Source organism: Setaria italica, chromosome I, assembly GCF_000263155.2.
Source record: "Setaria italica strain Yugu1 chromosome I, Setaria_italica_v2.0, whole genome shotgun sequence".
NCBI lineage: Eukaryota > Viridiplantae > Streptophyta > Magnoliopsida > Poales > Poaceae > Setaria > Setaria italica.
Genome location: NC_028450.1, coordinates 2,268,002 through 2,285,440, shown reverse-complemented (window position 1 = coordinate 2,285,440; position 17,439 = coordinate 2,268,002). Strand labels below are relative to the sequence as shown.

At 42.9% G+C, this 17,439-nt stretch overlaps 2 protein-coding genes across 4 annotated transcripts; both read left to right on the top strand.

Moving 5' to 3' along the window:
- The first annotated feature begins 3,429 nt into the window (after window positions 1-3,429).
- LOC101768021 (probable LRR receptor-like serine/threonine-protein kinase At1g53440) lies at window positions 3,430-16,794 on the top strand. 2 transcript variants are annotated; one of them, XM_004951315.2, is made up of 24 exons: window positions 3,430-3,869; window positions 5,854-6,022; window positions 6,159-6,230; window positions 6,305-6,373; window positions 6,459-6,530; window positions 6,635-6,706; window positions 7,156-7,227; window positions 7,304-7,375; window positions 7,486-7,557; window positions 7,667-7,738; window positions 7,821-7,892; window positions 8,179-8,250; window positions 8,390-8,467; window positions 8,630-8,689; window positions 8,767-8,805; window positions 8,916-8,965; window positions 9,063-9,433; window positions 9,848-10,043; window positions 10,174-10,308; window positions 13,644-13,798; window positions 14,378-14,588; window positions 14,732-14,957; window positions 15,384-15,534; window positions 15,734-16,794. In XM_004951315.2, exons 1-24 carry the CDS (start codon window positions 3,512-3,514, stop codon window positions 16,103-16,105), a joined length of 3,288 nt encoding a protein of 1,095 aa, XP_004951372.1. In that variant the 5' UTR covers window positions 3,430-3,511; the 3' UTR covers window positions 16,106-16,794. The 2 variants fall into 2 exon arrangements, with proteins under 2 accessions (XP_004951372.1, XP_004951371.1); XM_004951314.2 differs by having other exon boundaries at window positions 14,723-14,957.
- On the top strand, window positions 11,193-12,633 carry LOC101767350. Of its 2 annotated transcripts, XM_004951313.2 has the most exons (3): window positions 11,201-11,879; window positions 11,961-12,175; window positions 12,275-12,633. In XM_004951313.2, exons 1-3 carry the CDS (start codon window positions 11,265-11,267, stop codon window positions 12,294-12,296), a joined length of 852 nt encoding a protein of 283 aa, XP_004951370.1. In that variant the 5' UTR covers window positions 11,201-11,264; the 3' UTR covers window positions 12,297-12,633. The 2 variants fall into 2 exon arrangements, with proteins under 2 accessions (XP_004951369.1, XP_004951370.1); XM_004951312.1 differs by having other exon boundaries at window positions 11,193-12,175.
- Window positions 16,795-17,439: the final 645 nt, after the last annotated feature.

Genomic DNA, 17,439 nt, shown 5'->3' with positions numbered 1-17,439 from the left:
ATGTTTTAACCTTTTCTTTTTAAAACGTGGGGACGTGGGGTGAGTGATCGAGAGTATTTTAGTTCGTGCACCATTGTTTAGATGCTTTGATTTACAAGTGGTGAGCTCATGATTGACATCAGTGATGGTCCATTGCGGTAATATAATGACGACATTCCACTGGACAGATGCTGGTCCAAGCTTGCGGAACGACCAACCCGCTTCACTAGAAGAAGAGAATTAAACTTGCTCCTAAGTGCGTTCTGCACTAAGAGTAGTATGCTTGATGAGCAAAAAAGCATGAGTTGATCTGTGTATAGAGCTGATGGACGTTTACTTACGCGCTGACCGGTCTCTGATGAATGTTCAGAACCTCAAAGCTAAGGTGACTGAGCCCCAAACTGCCAACTACTGCTACTTGCCACCTAATAATCGAACACTTCACCGGTCATTGTTCTCAGCATGCACGTACGCCAACCCTCCTGAAGCCAGATCAGCTTCCTGCGGCTTCATCATATATCCTCCTCGATCGGTGGTATGATATATATGGGTTAGTTGCATAAAAGAAATCTAATCGGCTAAGCTATACTTCAGTTTAATACAAGTTTGTGCGCGGTGACTGGTATTACCAGTGTACTGCACTACTGCTGTCTGCTACAGCAAAGTATGGCAACGTAGATCAGACCGGGCAGTGGAGCCGGAGCTCGCCGGCGGCGGCCGAGATGAAGTCAGAGGTAGATGGAGCAAGTTGCCACTGAACGCCCAACCACCATGTTCAGAGCAAGTGGCAGAGGCAGTGGGCTACTCTTCTCTTCTCGTCTTTTTAATTATTAATCTGCTGACCAGATGGATGATGCGGTGAATTGTTATACTATGTTTTTTAGTGTGATCTTTCTGAATTCTGACTGAGCCGTGGTGGATCCAACCCAACGGTTTCATTTCATGTTGTAAACACATTGCATTGGTAGCAGGGAGTTGCCAGAATTCTTGTTATTGGCATCCAATCCACTTTCGCAGCTTAGGAAAGCAGGATCCTCTGTTGACGTTGCAACCACAGGACCGGAGAATTGAAGCAGCCAATAATGTGGGAGGAATCATGGTGGAGCTGGTGCTATACTGCTATACTAGTCTCAATTCCTTTTTGCACGCTGGTGAAAGCAGTTACAAGAATGCGTTGATGCATGTGTATATAATATATACTCCCTCCGTTCCAAATTATAAGTCATTCCAACTTTCTTAGAGAGTCAAATCATCTCAAATTTGATTAAATTTATACAATAAAGTATTAACATTCATGATACAAATAGGTACCATTAGTTTTTTCATTAAATATATTTTCATAGTATATCTATTCGGTGCTATAAACTTTTATGATCCTCTCTATAATTTTGATCAAACATAAAATGATTTGACTCTTCAAAAAAATTGGAATGACTTATAATTTGGAACAGAGGAAGTATGTAACCATGAACCCCAGATAAATGCGCCAAACGAAACTAGCTCGCTACTAGTCGTAGGCACTGCAACTTTTTTCCCGGCGCTGGAAAAATGGGGCATATATAGCAGCAGGCTAGCATTGAGCTTTCCATTTCCGAATTCCGATCCATTCCATAGTTGCTGTTGCTGGGACGTGCTAGGGTTCATTTACAGTTCTCAGCTCGATCTGTGCATACAGGCAGCACGTGCATGCCCCTGCTGCTGCATGTGCATCTGGGCAGCCCGCTTCGTTCCAGTATAGCTCCAAGGCCGCGTACGAAATTCGATTAGCTCATAATAGGCTTGGTGTCAATCGACGAGAGAATGTTTTGGGGACTTGCTACTGCTGGTCTCGACGATCATGTGTGCGCGTCTTTTGTTGAATCCTCCTTGCTTGATAGTCACCGGAGAGTCCATCATCAAGAGTCCAAGTAATTCGGTATCCTACAACTGGGTCGACTTATCTTTATTTGCTCCACGTCATCAGTCGTATTTTTGACTTGTCTAGCCAAAAAAAAAAACAAGCCAAGATGAGACGACGTGTTTTCCACTAGCATTGAGCATTCCGTTCCATTCTTGCTGTTGAGCATATCAGCTAGTAGCATTGAGCATTCCGTTCCATTCTTGCTGTTGCTGGCACATGCTAGCTAGGGTTCATTCTTCCATTCATGGTTGATGCCCGATCCTTTTACAGTTCTCAGCTCTCTGTGCGTCCCCTTCAATTCATGCTGCTGCACGTGCACGTGGGCAGAATGGAGCTGCTTCTGCTTCCAGTAACTCCAACGCCACGTGCCGGCACGCAGGAGGAATTCGATCACGTGCGTGGTACATACGTAGTATCTGGAATCGAACGGCTGCCGGCTGGGTGCCCTGAACCTGACCGGCGTTGATCCGGTAGCAGTAGCAGCCCAGTCGTGCCAGGCTGCCAGCCTCTCCAGACACCGTGTAGAATTAAACCGCATCAGCTAGCCACCTACCGGCGGAGAGCGACATTTTTGTACATGATAGATGCTGCAAGTTATGATCTTAGGGCTAGTTTTTCTCCATCCAAGGTAATTTTTCTCCATCCAAATATCCAATAGTGATCCCAAAATGCAAAAAAGATCTATTTGTAGCACGCATGAACTAGAGCACGAATTGTTCAAACTAAAGGAGTCTCAACTAATTAAAGAGAAAACACAAAATATTTACATGGAGTGCAATGTAACTTTGCGGTTTTCCATGGCTTGGAAGCGTTTGATGATGTTATTGTCTTCATGATTTGCAAGGAAATTATTCCTGCTCAATAAACGTTACCAACCAATCGTTCAAGTATGGTTCTCTCATCCTATTTCTCACCAACTTGTTCTTCACGACGAAAATACTCTCTCAATTGAGTACTAGTTGCTCTTACTACTTATAAATCGAGACCGCAAAGTTAAATTGTATTCCATCTAAATGTATCATAGCCATCTAAATCGTGTTTTTTTTGAAATAATGTATGCACATTGTGTTAGAAAAACAAACAAATGAGATACATCAAGATTATCGATTTTGATAAGTTTACGAGCCAAAGCTACCCACAAATTTTTACTCCATCCGTTCCAAATTGTAGGTCATTTTAGCTTTTCTAGGTGCATAGTTTTTGCTATGCATCTAAATATAACGTATGTCTGGATGCATATAAACATCTATGAACTTAGAAAAGTCAAAACGACTTACGATTTGAAATGGAGCGGTAATATTTATGCTTCTCAAAAATTACTGACCCGTGCATTTGCTCGAGTCAACGGATTAGCATACACAAAAACAATGCCCACCTCCCTGCACTAGCAGCTGCCACCGCAGAGGAAGAGGGCCCTGTCCATACCGGCACGCGACACGGTCTTTGAACAACCTGTCTGACACGAGACAGAAGAGGAGAGTAAATTAAGGTCCAGGTGTTTAGCACGCTTGCACACTATTAAACACCGAGGGCGTGACATGACAGCACCGGCGCAGGGAGGTTGGTACACTACCGGGTCCGTTCACCGGCGGTGGTGGCGTGCGTGCATCCAATTCCAATCTCCAGTGCCCAATGCGAGCCCAAAAGAATCCGAGGTCAAATCCCGAGGCGGCGGCGCCTGGGCAAAACCAGCAGAGCCTTGCCGTGGAACGAGAGGCTTCAGTGGCTCTGGCTCACACACAGACCTCGCGTCGGCGTCGCCTGCCTACGCGCGAGCTCGCTCGGCTAGTAGCCGCGTCACCTTCCTCCTCTGTAGTCGCAGCGACGACAGCTAGCGAGGAGAGGAGAGGGAGAGAAGGGGAGGTGATGGGCCCCGCCCGCGGCGGCGTCATGGCCCTCGTTCGCCTCCTCCTCCTGCTCCTCCTGGGCCTCGGCTGCAGCAATGGCGGCCGATGCTCTTCGGCGCAGACGCTGCTGCCGCCGCAAGAAGGTGAGGCGCTGGACATGCTCTGAGTTCTTCTTTTTTTGCCCCCTCTCTGTTCCTTCAGCTTCGGAGTTCCGCTCTTGTTCTCGGATCTACTCATTGTTTTTTACCCCCTCGGTGCGCGGTAGGGTTCTTCTTTTTTGGCAACTCTGGGGATGTGTCAATTGAGCTAAAAATGCATCAAATCGTACTATTGCGATAACGCATGATTTTGAGCATTTTTCGTAAACCACCGGTTTTGCATTTTTCTGGTGAACGGCTGTTTCTCAGCCAAGGGGCCGGCAGGGATACTGCTTATGAATGGATTAAGAGACTAGCGCTAGGCAAGGGCACATCACGTAATTGCTGATTAAGGTGATCAAGCAAGAACTGACGGTGAAGTTGTCGTATCTCTGTATTTTCACTTTACAAAGTGCTTGAAGCTTGTGCACAACCCGGCCTAGCTTTTCCATACTGTGTTTGGACTTTGGAGTGTGCACCCCACTTCCGGTAGCAGGCCGGGCGGCCAATTGTTTTGCATCGATGCTGCTGTAGACTGTGGTTTTGGTGCCGTCACGCCACGCCTCTCTTCTCTCTGGCCGGATAACTCCATCAACTTTCTGCTATGCTTGCCCTTGAACTCGCGCCACCAAATGATTTTGTTTTGGTGATACAAAAAATCTCGGTAAACTGTTAAACAAACAGGACCTGAACAAAAAAAAAACCTTTTGCGTGATCGTTCTGCAGATAATTTCCTACTACTCTGATCTGCTACTGAAAATCTACTCTGTTCAGTGATTAGACTAGTCTCTACCACGAACAGGGAGCAGATGCAAATCGTCGTCGCTATTTATTAGGATCATTGGCGCAAAACAGTAGTACTAGCTCTAACTCACTGTGCCTTGTCGTCATGTCGAAGCTCTCTATCCTCATCGAGATTAGGTGGGTGTGTTGGGTTATAGGAACGAAGTAGGATGGGACGGGACGATCCCACTTAGTTTGGTTGACAAACATGTTACCCTCCAGATGTGGGGCGTTCCCGTCCCACCAAAAGTGGCGGACGGGGTCATCCCTCGTTTCCCCGTTCATGTCGTTGAAAGGCTCACGAACGGGCGCTAGCAGGGGCGGCGCGTGGGGCGGAGCCATCCTGGCGCGACCAGAGGCGGCGCGGGGCGGAGCCATCCCAGGGCGAGCGGAGGCGGCGCGGCCATAGGTGGCGCGGGGCGGAGCCATCTTGAGGCGGAGGCGGCGCGGCCAGAGGCGGCGCGGCCAGAGGCCGTACGACCAGGGCCGCCGTGGGCGGAGCCATCCTGAGGGGCGGCGCGGCCGACGGTGCGGCTGGAGCCCTCGGCTGGCGGGAGAAGATCGGAGGAGGTTGGGCAGCAGGCGGTGGGTCTCCATGGCCGGTGGGTAGAACCAGAGAAGATAAGGGGAAAAAGAAAAAGAAAAAAAAAGAAATAGAATGGATAGAGGATGACATGTGGGACCCACAAAATACTGTAACTAATGGTGTCAAAAATATCATCCATATCACCACATCAGCCTCTCCAACCAAACACAAGACGGGACCATCCCATCCCATTTCAACCAAACATTAAATGGGATCATCCCATCCCACAAAACTGGGATAGGACCATCCCATGCTACATTGTCTTCCGTCCAAACACATCCGAGGTTCCTTACTTGCCGAGCGAGCCAAATAAACAAACGCTATCAGGCGAGAAAAAAAATTCTCACCTTTGACGTTTGACTGCGGTCCGAGTTCGCCTTCGAGAGTCCAAGCCGTGGGGCATGACGATGGCTGCTGGCAGGTGGCTGGCGGCCGACTTGCTCTGGTTCGATGGGTGGGTGGTGCCCGCCAAGTGTTTGACGAAATGGCTGGGTCGCATGCCGGCCGCTTGCGTCGAGGTGTGCGGAGCTGGCAAGATGCGTTAGTGTCGGTAATCTACCGCTCAAGCGATGGCCGTGACTTGGCACTTGGCTGAAATCTGAATTGTCATTGCCTTTCCAGTTGAAGCACTCAAAGGTATAGCGAACAAGCTTAACAAGACGGATTGGGATTTCAGTGTTGATCCATGCAGCGCATCAGGAAACTGGATCAATTCCGATGGATTTCTTTTCAGTAATGTGACATGTGATTGTTCGTTCAAGAACCGCACAGAGTGTCATATCATCAGCCTGTAAGACATGCCCCCATTGTTCTGCTAATTTCTTTGCTCTGAGATGGTTCTCATCCAGAATTCTTCAATATAGTTCTACTATCCTTCATTAAAGCTGAATTTTGTTGCATTATGCCTTTTTTCATGCGTATCATAGGGAGCTTATGCGGCAGAATCTTAGTGGAGTTCTACCGGAGGAAGTTGTCAACCTTACTTATCTGCGATATCTGTAAGTTCATCAAGCTACCTGAGTTTCATGATATTCGCTGTAAATAAGGACAACAAAGTTTGCATTCCTTGCAGTGACTTGTCACGCAACTTCATTCAAGGACCAATTCCAGCATCATGGGGTGACCTACCTGTTTATAATCTGTATGTCTTGCACTGCCCCCATCAATTTGTCAGAAGTAGGCATGTAAGTGTGTGTCCTTTATTCAGCATTCTGGTTAAACTACAGGTCTCTCCAGGGAAATCGTATATCTGGAACACTACCTAAGGAACTTGGACGCATGCCCATGTTGAAATCTTTGTGAGTTGTTTCTGTACTCCCATTGGATGTACCTGCAACATGCCGGAGGTACAACCGAAAGACAAGAAGAGCTAACTATAGTAACCTTCAAACAATTTCCGCAGGCAGCTAGAAGGCAATGAGATTGAGGGTCCTATTCCACCAGAGCTGGGTAACATCAGCACTTTGGAGAGATTGTAAGCCCTTGTTTCCGATTGTCAAAGTTCTTGAGACGAGTCCTATTTTAATCCATTGCTAGATCTTCATCTGTGGAAGTTCTTTTAATTACATTACTGTTAACCTGTGATGACTGAGGCCAAGGTACCTAGAATTGAGTTGGCAGTTTTTTTAATCTTTTTTAAGAAAATCTGGAGCAACATTGAATCTTTTTACCTAGTAACATCAATGTATCATTGATGTTTAAGTGTTCCTCTATAATTTATATGTCAGTTACCATAACCAAACTGTAAGGATTTAGCATAACCAAAATGTAAGAAATCCTCCTTTGTTTTTGTTTCCTTTGACATGCTGGTAAGTGACATTGATTCCAAATATCAAGATTGCTTCTTGAAATGAAATTTATTATTACTTTGGCACTTTTTCTTGTGCAAAGTTTCTTGAAGCATTGCTCATTTTTCTCTTACAGTTTCATTTCTGCAAATAACATCACAGGAGAGTTGCCCTCAACCTTTTCCAGGCTGACAAATATGACAGATTTGTATGTCCCATTCATATTCGCTATATAAAGTCTTCCTTCCCAAACAAGTTCTAACTTTTCATTCAAACAATTGCAGTCGTGTTGATGGAAACCGTATTTCAGGGAAAATACCTAGTTTCATAAAGAACTGGCAGAGCGTCAACAGAATGTTAGTTTTGCTCCGATCTAAAACATTTGATGATCTTCAACTGAAGTGAATCAGAAATGTTTTCTTCATTTACTCTTATCGACATATTAATCAGTCTCTTCATTTTCCAGTGATATGCAGGGTACCTCGATGAGTGGGCCTATTCCTCCAGAAATTTCCTTGTTGAAGAACTTGACAGAACTGTATGAACATTCCACATAATGCATTATTGTTATACTAATGTTTTTATCTTGTACTGGGAGTTTGGTACTTAAAGAGGAATGTGATTAACCAAAGGTAATGCATCATCAGGAGAGTGACTGATTTGAGTGGACCAAGCATGAAATTTCCTCCCTTACAAAATGCATTGCACCTCACGGAAGTGTGAGTTTATGTTTCTGTGATTTTTAAACAGGACACCTAGTAATCCTTTCCACTAGAATATTGAATTCCCTATATGTTACAGGGTCCTACGAAATTGCTCCATATATGGTGAAATACCTTCTTACCTTGGACGAATGCAGTATCTGAAAGTCTTGTAAGTAATATGCTTTGATTAGTCACTTTCAAGAGTAGAATTTCTGTTTGTTTAATTTCTCCATTTGCAAAGGTTCAATCACCAATATGTGTATAACAAAAAAAAAGATTTATATGTTGCATGTACTAGTTCTTGGGTTAACATGAGTAATGCTCATGTGCACTCATTTCTATTGTCGGGTACACATTTTATTGTTCTGTGAATGTACCTTAACCATCAGTAATTCTTTCATGCACGTCACAAAAATCCCTGATTATGTAATTACTATAAACTGTACTAATTTCAGGGATATAAGCTTCAACAAGTTGACAGGCCAAGTTCCAGCAAATTTTGGAGGAATGATGGCACTGCAATATTTGTGAGATAATCGTTCTGTGAGATTATTATTTTAACTTCCAACTTTTTTCTTGATGTTTTTAACAAATGGCTTTCTATCCTGTGTTAAGTGTCACCTTTAATTTTCCAATGGAACCTCATTTCAATTTGAAAACTATTAGGTACCTGACTGACAATATGCTGACTGGAGATTTGCCTGCTTGGATGTTGAAAAACAAGGCAAGCAATAAAGTAAACATGTGCGTATTCTGCAACTTAGTGATTTCTATGTACAGACCATATGCATTCATATGTTGCTTCTGTACATGACACTTCGTAACTATTTAAAACATGACAAGCATTCCAATTCCCCTTTCATCTTGTTCGATTTCTTATTCCATGACAATTATTAATCTTTACAGGGATATATCATATAATAACTTCACGGGTAACCCTCCTTCTGAGTGTCAGCAAGCAAATGTGTATGTAAATTTCAAAGATCCTCGCATACAATTACTTTATGTTTCACGGTGATGCTTACATGCTGTTGTGATTACAGAAATATGGTGTCAAGTTTTTCATCTTCAAATGACAATTCGTAAGATCCTGCTCAGAAATATGCAGAAAACATTTTCAATTTCTATCATCAAAATGTCCAGGAAAGAAAAGGAAGTCTGAAATGGTTTACGTTTATTTGTTTTTTGCAAGATTGCAGTCATGTTTAAGAAAGAATCTTCCTTGCATGGGCAAATCACACTGTAAGTTTACTTACACAGAACAGATTGATCAGTCCTCATGTTGATAACAGAATTCAGACATCTAACAGTGCTGAATATTGAATTCAAATATATTCAGATTCCAACTTATTCATCAACTGTGGTGGCAAAACTGTTGTTGTCAATGGGGTAACCTATAAGGATGACTCATATCAAATAGGAACATCAAGTTTTGTGTTATCCGATGATAAGAAATGGGCATATAGTAGTACTGGTGATTTTGTGGGTAACGAGAATGCTGACTACATTGCTAGAAACACATCGAAGCTGACCATGGCTTACCCAGAGCTGTACACTGAAGCTCGCCTCTCACCTCTCTCACTGAAATACTATGGCCTTTGCATGGAGAATGGTGAATATACGGTGAAGCTTCATTTTGCTGAGATTGTGTTCACAGACGATCATACTTACTCCAGCAACGGCAAGCGTGTTTTCGATGTCTTCATCCAGGTAAAAGTGTCTCTGGCTTTTGCTGTTTCCAGCCTATTATAATCAGGCTGGTGTCTTTGTTTTCGTTGTACCACTTCTCTTGTTTGACACACTTGCCTCTGGTCAATTAAGTCATGGACCGGCGATTATAATCTGAAACATTTGATAAAATTATGAAATCGTGAACATCAGAAGTTGGATATGAGATTGAAAGTAAAGTAACATGTAAAAGTTTTTATTTGTTCGATGAGCTTTTTTTTTGTTGGTTTAACTTGTTGTTGTAACAACTACTCTTGAAAGAGTGTTATATCCCTGCCTGAATTTACAACCTTCAAATGAATTTGTTTGATCCTACTTTACAAGTTTGCAGAATACAAATAGAGGATTCCTTTGTTTTCTAATGCATTATTGCCTCAAATTTGCAATAACCTTCAGGGTGCTAAAGTTCTGGGGGATTTCAACATCAAAGATGAGGCTGGCGGTGCTCATCGTGCGATCACCAAAACTTTTGCAGCCAACATCACAGACAATACACTGGAAATTCACCTCTACTGGGGAGGCAAAGGCACCACAGCGATACCCTACCGCGGCGTGTACGGTCCATTGATCTCAGCCATATCAGTGACACACAGTGAGTGCTTCACACAGTCCATATCTGTTGCCAATGTTTAGGCTCGATTTTTTGAAAAAGGGAGTACCTTGTCAGAACCATATCTTATTAATTATATGCTTGGGTGTTTGCTGACTCGGTATGGGTACAGCACGCAGGAACCACCATGGAGTCTCTATTGGGGTGGTGATTGCCATCGTGATTGCTGTGACATGCTTGGTTATCATACTTATGTTCATAGCTTTCTATTTCAAAGTCTTCCAGAGGATGAACGCGAAAGGAAAAGGTGAGTTCGTCGTCTTATTCTAAGCCACAGTCGTTTTCAGTACATACATAGTATATGATGTGGTTGAACATGCTCCGTATTAGTTTTTTATTTTTGTAAGTATTGCATGTGTCTTTACCTTTTTTTTTCTAATTAGCTATTGAAACCAGAAAGACATTTTTTCTCTTTCCCTTTTTGATCGGAGTCACGGACCTTTGGTACACCGTGCACAATGTGTGTACGTCAATTTTCTCATGGATAGGGGTTTCTTTGCATGTTTCACCACGTTCAACTTCGGCCTTGTTTAGTTGCCCAACTTTGGGGTGTCAAAATTACTGTAGCAATACTGTAACGTTTCGTTTGTATTTGTGAATTATTGTTCAAATATTGACTAATTAGGCTCAAAACATTCGTCTCGCAAAGGACAACAAAACTGTGCAATTAATTTTTAATTTCGTCTACATTTAGTACTCCATGCATGTACCGCAAGTTTGATGTGATGGAAAATCTTTTTTTTTATAGTGTTAAAGTTGGGATCTTGGGGTGAACTTGTTAACAAGGCTTCACTTGTCCAATGTTACCCCAAATTCGCTTTGACTCGGGTAAAAGTAAAACCTAACCCCTCAGACCCACATTGCCGCCGCCGCCGCCGCCGTCTCATCAGTCATCACCCTTCAAGAATCCCCGTCACAGGTCACAGCTTTCTTCGTATCCAAGCGCCGCCGCAATCCCAGAGACGCCCACGCCACCCTCAATTGGGCGCCGCCTCCTGGAGGTTGCCGAGGTCCCCGTCGCCTGAGGCCCGCACAAACGCAGCCGAGCCTCCCGGGCCCAGCGGTGACTCCACCCTGCCACTCCCCACTTGCCGCCGCGCCGTCGGTCCCCTGGTCACCCGTCACCCGTGACCGCGACCTGCCTATCCGGCCGCCCAAATTCTGGAGCCTCGGAAGAGGAAACTCTCCTGTGCAACTCGGGAGATGTCTTGGTTCGAGATACCGGAACCCATAGTCAAGCTGGAGTTGGGTGGGGTAAACTACGGGCTGTGGGCATTGGTAACGAGGATCACTCTCCAAGCCCGTGGTCTCTGGGGGCACATCACCGGCGAGAGTGCCTGTCCTCCTGCCCCTGTCCCTCCTCCCCAGCCACAGGCTAATGCTGCTAAGGAGGTCGTCGATGCTGCCAATAAGGCTTTCAAGGACTATCAGAGCGCTCTTGATGCATACAAGCAGTGGGATGTCGACGACGCCCGTGCCATGCTCATTCTGCTTCACAGTGTCGAGGCCAACATCACCCACCTGCAGCCGGAGAGCGCCCAGCAGATGTGGGCGCACCTTAAGCAGCTCTACCAGCCAGTTGTCGACACCATCCATTACTCTGTGCTGCAGCAGCTCCAGACACTTAAGCAGAATGACGATACTGTGGAAGCCTTTTTCGACCGGTTCATGGATCTTTGGTGCAAGCTCAATTCATTGGTCCCACTCCCAGATGTATGTCGAGGATGTGCTTGCTGCGTGAAGCGCCATCAGCACGATGACAAACACTGTCTCTACGAGTTTCTCATCCGGCTTCGGCCAGAGTTTGAGCCTGCCAAGGTTCGGTTGTTGAGCTGTTCTCCTCTACCGTCTGTGATCAAGGCACGTAACACCCTTATTGATGAGGAGATTTGGCTCCAGAGCACTGCTCCTGTTATTACTCCTGCTGAGAAGAAGAAGAAGAAGAAGAAGAAGAAGAAGAAGAAACGTAGTGGAGGTCGCCCCAATTTGAGGTCTTCTGAACCTTCTGAAGGTTCTTCATCGCTGTCCCAGAATGAGGTTGCACAGATGGTTAACCAGTTTCAATGCCTAACTCACCAGGGGTCATCAGGGTCTACCAATCTTCCTCACTCCAGGTACTCCCACTCCTAAGGGTGCTGTGCAGTTGTTATCTGTCGGTCATCTTGCTAATCATGGTTTTGCTGGTTTTGACTCCGCGTCCTGTTCTTTTGCAGGAACTTTAGGCAGCAATCATGATTGGGATTGTTCGTTGTAGATTATCAGCTCCTTTACATCCTTGATGGACACAACCTTTTATCCACGTCTGCAATGTCCATGCCAACTGCCACCGCCTCTGCCACCAGTTTCCCTGATAGTTTAGGAGTTAGGACACCATGTGGATTGTGCCTATTGTAGTTAGTATTTTGGGGTGTCGTTGCCTTGCTTATCATGCGTTCTTGACACTTCCATGGTTGTTAATTTTTCTAGTGATTCCATATCTACTCATCATCTCGATCTGGTTAACTCTAATGTATATGCATCTGGTCCTTTAAGGATGATAAAAAATTCACAATTATTATGTGATTTTCGTTTATGATTGCTCTTGTTTTACGTAGGCTTACTTCTTGATGAAGATGTCAATCTATGACCATTTATCGTTCTTGCTACTACGATTTCACTCATTAGAATAATTTAAATAATTAACATTTTGAATGGCGAAAGTTGACCATATTTGTATCCATATTTCTTATGCAAATTTTACTAGAAATATGGTAGATATTGTTAGTACTACAGGTAAATTTACGCCATAGCCATATCTCATCTAATATGATAGTTGAATAAAATGCATGGTAACTATCAATATTTCACCCGTGGTACTCTCTGCACATGGTGCCTTGTTTGAGCAATTCCTTCTGGCATCATTCTTGTTAGTTTATTTTTTTTAAGTTCTTTCTACTTCCAATCCCGATCTGTTTCAACATAAGAAAAATGTTTTTATGTATAACAATTATACAAAAAATACTGTTGATTCTTCGCTGGATAATAATTGAAGATCGCATTGACTTTTTGTCTTGCAGTTTTAAATATTAGTGGTGTTTTTCTTGGTTGGGCTCATGCTTTGTGGTATGAGTATTTGTAGTGCACTGAAAGTCCAATATTCCCTCTCATTTCACATTTAGAACATTTATGATGTTCCTAGCACAGTTGGGTGATCCAATGTAATCTAGTTGTTTTCAATCTGATTGTAACACACTGTATTTCTTCCCACAAAAAGGACAATCTTGTCTTATGATTGTGAATTAGGGAAGGCTTCACATTTACGTAATGAGCTAATCTCAATGTTCAACTTGTATGACGGCTGTTTGGCCTATCTTAAGGTTAAACTTGTCAGGCCCATAAAGCTTAGTTGTAGCTGAAAATAAGTTTGTTCCATATTTCTAAGGTAATTTGTATGTGCTATGTGCAATGAGTTAGTTTATGCCATAATTTAAGCTTGGATAAATAAATCTTATATTCATCAGGTATTTAAAAATTTAAATCACTTCTGTAGTTCTGTATTTATGCCCTGATGTGTTCATATTTTACTGTCATGTGTCATCACAGGTAGACATTCCTTCTACAAAGGAAGGAAAACTAATACTTCAGAGCTTCAAACACGGGCACAGTATTTTTTTAGCATGAAAGAGATCGAATCTGCAACAAGACATTTTGACCCTGCTAATAAAATAGGCGAGGGTGGCTTTGGACCTGTTTACAAGGTAAAAACTATGAACTTTATCCCCTTCCTTCTGGTGGCATGGAAAAAATAATTTACTTCATTACCTTGCGCACTTTCACCTAAACTGCATGAATTTTCCACATCAGGGACCATGCTTGAATTTGATTACTTGTGAAGCAACGAAATTACAGTGTTTTACTTGATCACCAACTTTAACCGCATGAGAATGTCTAGTTTTTGTGTGTTGCTGAGTACTACAACATATTGCGAAGTACTAATCCTTTTTCCTGATCATCGATACTGTTGGTAGTTTTGGTGACATTAGAAAACCAAAGCAATGCTAATAAATGACATTAGTTGGGAACCCTTTTTTTTCCCAAAAAAAAGATGGTCAATTTGTTAACTGTTTGCAAGGTAAACAACTCACATCGACATGCTCGTAGGGTTAAGATAACAATGAATATATCTGGAAATAATAATAAAGGCTGATCAGCTCATTTATATCTGTGAAACAAGGATTTTGGTTTAGTGCCTCTTTTTTCCCTCTCCTTTAGTGAACATCTATGCGATTGTTTCAGAGTTATCTGGAAATAAATCATACGCTGATCTCTTGCTTCAGGGTACACTGTCAGATGGTACTACAGTTGCAGTAAAAAAGCTGTCTTCAAAGTCAAGCCAAGGAAATCGTGAGTTTTTAAACGAGATAGGAATAATATCTGCTCTAAGGCATCCAAATCTTGTGAGGCTCTTTGGTTGTTGTATTGATGGGGATCAGCTTCTGCTCATATATGAATTCTTGGAAAATAATAGTCTTGGTCGTGCACTTTTTGGTAAGCCCTCATAAATTCTGGTAGCATTTGTTCAGTTGTAGTTCTTGATCTGGAATGAATTTGTCTTACAGTTAATTAGTTAAAAACTCAAAGCTAGTAAGTGCATTCTGTTCGAATAACAAGGCATTTCTTAGGTCGCTCAGAACATCAGTTGAAATTAGACTGGCCAACAAGGTACAGCATCTGCCTTGGAACTGCGAAAGGCCTATTCTATCTCCATGAAGAGTCTACATTAAAAATCGTCCACAGAGATATTAAACCATCAAATATTCTTCTTGATGAAAAGCTGCAGCCAAAAATATCAGATTTCGGCTTGGCTAAACTGAATGATGACTGTGGCCGAGTGAGCACTCGGATTGCTGGAACTGTGTAAGCTTTCTCTCTAGTGCCTGTGGTTCTTTAATTTTCTAGTGTGATTGAATTGCTTAACCTTTTTTTTTTAAATGTCTCGGGTTGCTGGAGTAACATATTTCTCTGCATGCTGTCCACAAATACAAGGGATTCTGAGTTTGTCCTATGTCTCCTAAGTTTGACCCAATTTATGGAGAACATTCTACCACATGAAAGATGTAATCTATGGAAATGTATTTCATAATGGAGCTAATCATGCTCATTCGATACCATAGATACTATTGTTCTTTTCTATAAACTTGGTCAAATTTAGAATAGTTTGACTTAGGAAAAACTTAGAATCCCGTATATTTGTGGAGGGAGGGAGTAGGATTTTTTATACTTACATGTGAAATCAATGCCTTCTATATCTGATGGTATTTTTTGTGATTCTTGTTGTGTCAGTGGTTATATGGCACCTGAATATGCCACAAGAGGATGCTTGACACGCAAAGCAGATGTCTACAGCTATGGAGTGGTGGCACTAGAGATTGTTAGTGGCATGAGCAATATAAATAGCATGTCTAATGAAGAATATCTGCATCTTCTTGATTGGGTATGACATTTTTCTGCTGTTTTTTCTTGTCTTTTAGGACTCAATTTCCGCAATTAACACAATAAAGCTTAATTTAATCTTACTTGTCAAAGTTATTTAGAACTCTGTGTAGTCTGTAAAGCCGCTGTTAAACTTTCATAGTTGGGCTGATTGTATGTTCAAGTAGTTGCTTTACTAAATTTGTTTTCGTCAACCTCAGGCCGAAAGGTTGAAGCAGCAAGGGAAGCTGCTAGAAATGGTGGACCAGCGTCTTGGTTCCGAGTACTCGCAAGAACAGGCACTGAGGCTGCTGAACATAGCTCTTCTTTGTACAAACACGTCACCAACCCAGCGGCCAAGAATGTCTTCAGTGGTGAAGATGCTTTGCGGTCAGATCCCCATCGAGGTTGTACCTGATGACGATGATCTAAGTGAAGACTTGCGACTCAACATCGCCCGGTCCCACAGCTCCATGAATAACAGCAAAACAGATTGGTCCGAGATGCCATCAAGCGATCCGTCGATCTTGCTCCACAACAGCAAGGACAGTGGCTACCTCCCATCTTCGAGCTCCTCTTCTCTGAAGCTATGAGCTGCATTGCCAGGGCCCAGGGGTAGCTAGGCAGCAAGGTTGATGGTATCCGCAATTTTTTTTGGCCTGATGCAGCCGTTGTACAGAGCAAGCATTTGGTTCGATGCTTCCAGTTCGATTGTGTTGATGTTGCTCGTCAATTGTCATTCAGGATTGCCATCCACAGCCAGTTGCAATTGATCATAGCATTACATCGACATATTTGTAATCTGGCGCCGCGTTTTTTGGCTTCAAAGTCAAGATTTGTACAAGTTGTCCGGAGGATCTGATTGAGTTCTGCCAAAACAGAGTGGAACTCAGCGCCCGGCGGTACAGAGATGTGCAGATGTGTTACGCATATTGCCCTTCTTAAGGAAGTGCATTGACCATGCTGATGGGTATCGTGTGATCATACCGTCAGGCATCGAGGCAGGAGCTCGAATGGAGTATGCATCTGTCTGCCCTGAGTGACCTTCATATCCAGAAAAATGGATTGTACAAATTAATGAATCCGAAAGCGTTAATCTGGTAGCAAGAGTATGTTATTTTCTAGGATATGGGCTAACAATTTACCATAAATTTGGTTCTCCATCTTGTTTGACTTATTTAGACCGATCATGTTGTGTCCTAACGGGGCAAATGATTTACTGATGAGTTATGTGGCCGTTCTCTTTCAAGTAACTAATATAAAACTTTACATTTACGAGGAATTGCAGAACTCCCTCACAGTTTTGCGTCGAAAAAGAGGTACTGCAGGCCTCCACCTGTGGGATGCAATGGTAGAGATCACAGGTGTGCCATTTTGCCCCAGTTAGTATAAAGTTGAACTAAATCCTAAAATTTCCTAGAGCGATCTTCTTTAGAAGATAGTTTTGGGATTGATTGATTAGCTAACACCAAAGAAAATTGGTCTTTGTTACATTGTTTATTAATTATTACTCGCTCAATTGTGTACGTGCAAAAGGGATATAAGCTTGCCTTCCTTGTCATGTTGTTCTTGATGTTTCCATGCTTTGTCAGTGCTTTAAGCTTGGTGAACATCTAGTCCCCGATAGTTCTAGTGATTCCATGTCTACCTTTTGACCTGATTAATCTGATGTATGGGCATCTGCTCCATTTGAGTTGAAGGATAATCGCATTTATTATGTGATATTTGTTGATGACTATTCTTGTTTTACATTGTTTTATTTCTTCACTAAGCATTCAATTCCTTACCATTTATTGTTCTTTTGCTACCAGGATTTACACTCATCGGCATGAGTACTTGGGATAAAATAACATTTTGAATGGAAAATTTCTGTACCGTATTCACATCTATATTTACCACACGAATTCAAACACAAATAGGATAGAAA

Coding starts and splice junctions, on each gene's coding strand:
- LOC101768021 (XM_004951314.2), top strand. CDS start 3,512: ATGCGAGCCCAAAAGAATCCGAGGTCAAATCCCGAGGCGGCGGCGCCT. Junction 6,374..6,458: donor GACCTACCTGTTTATAATCT/GTATGTCTTGCA, acceptor GTTAAACTACAG/GTCTCTCCAGGGAAATCGTA. Junction 8,966..9,062: donor TTGCATGGGCAAATCACACT/GTAAGTTTACTT, acceptor AAATATATTCAG/ATTCCAACTTATTCATCAAC.
- LOC101767350 (XM_004951312.1), top strand. CDS start 11,265: ATGTCTTGGTTCGAGATACCGGAACCCATAGTCAAGCTGGAGTTGGGT. Junction 12,176..12,274: donor ACCAATCTTCCTCACTCCAG/GTACTCCCACTC, acceptor GTTCTTTTGCAG/GAACTTTAGGCAGCAATCAT.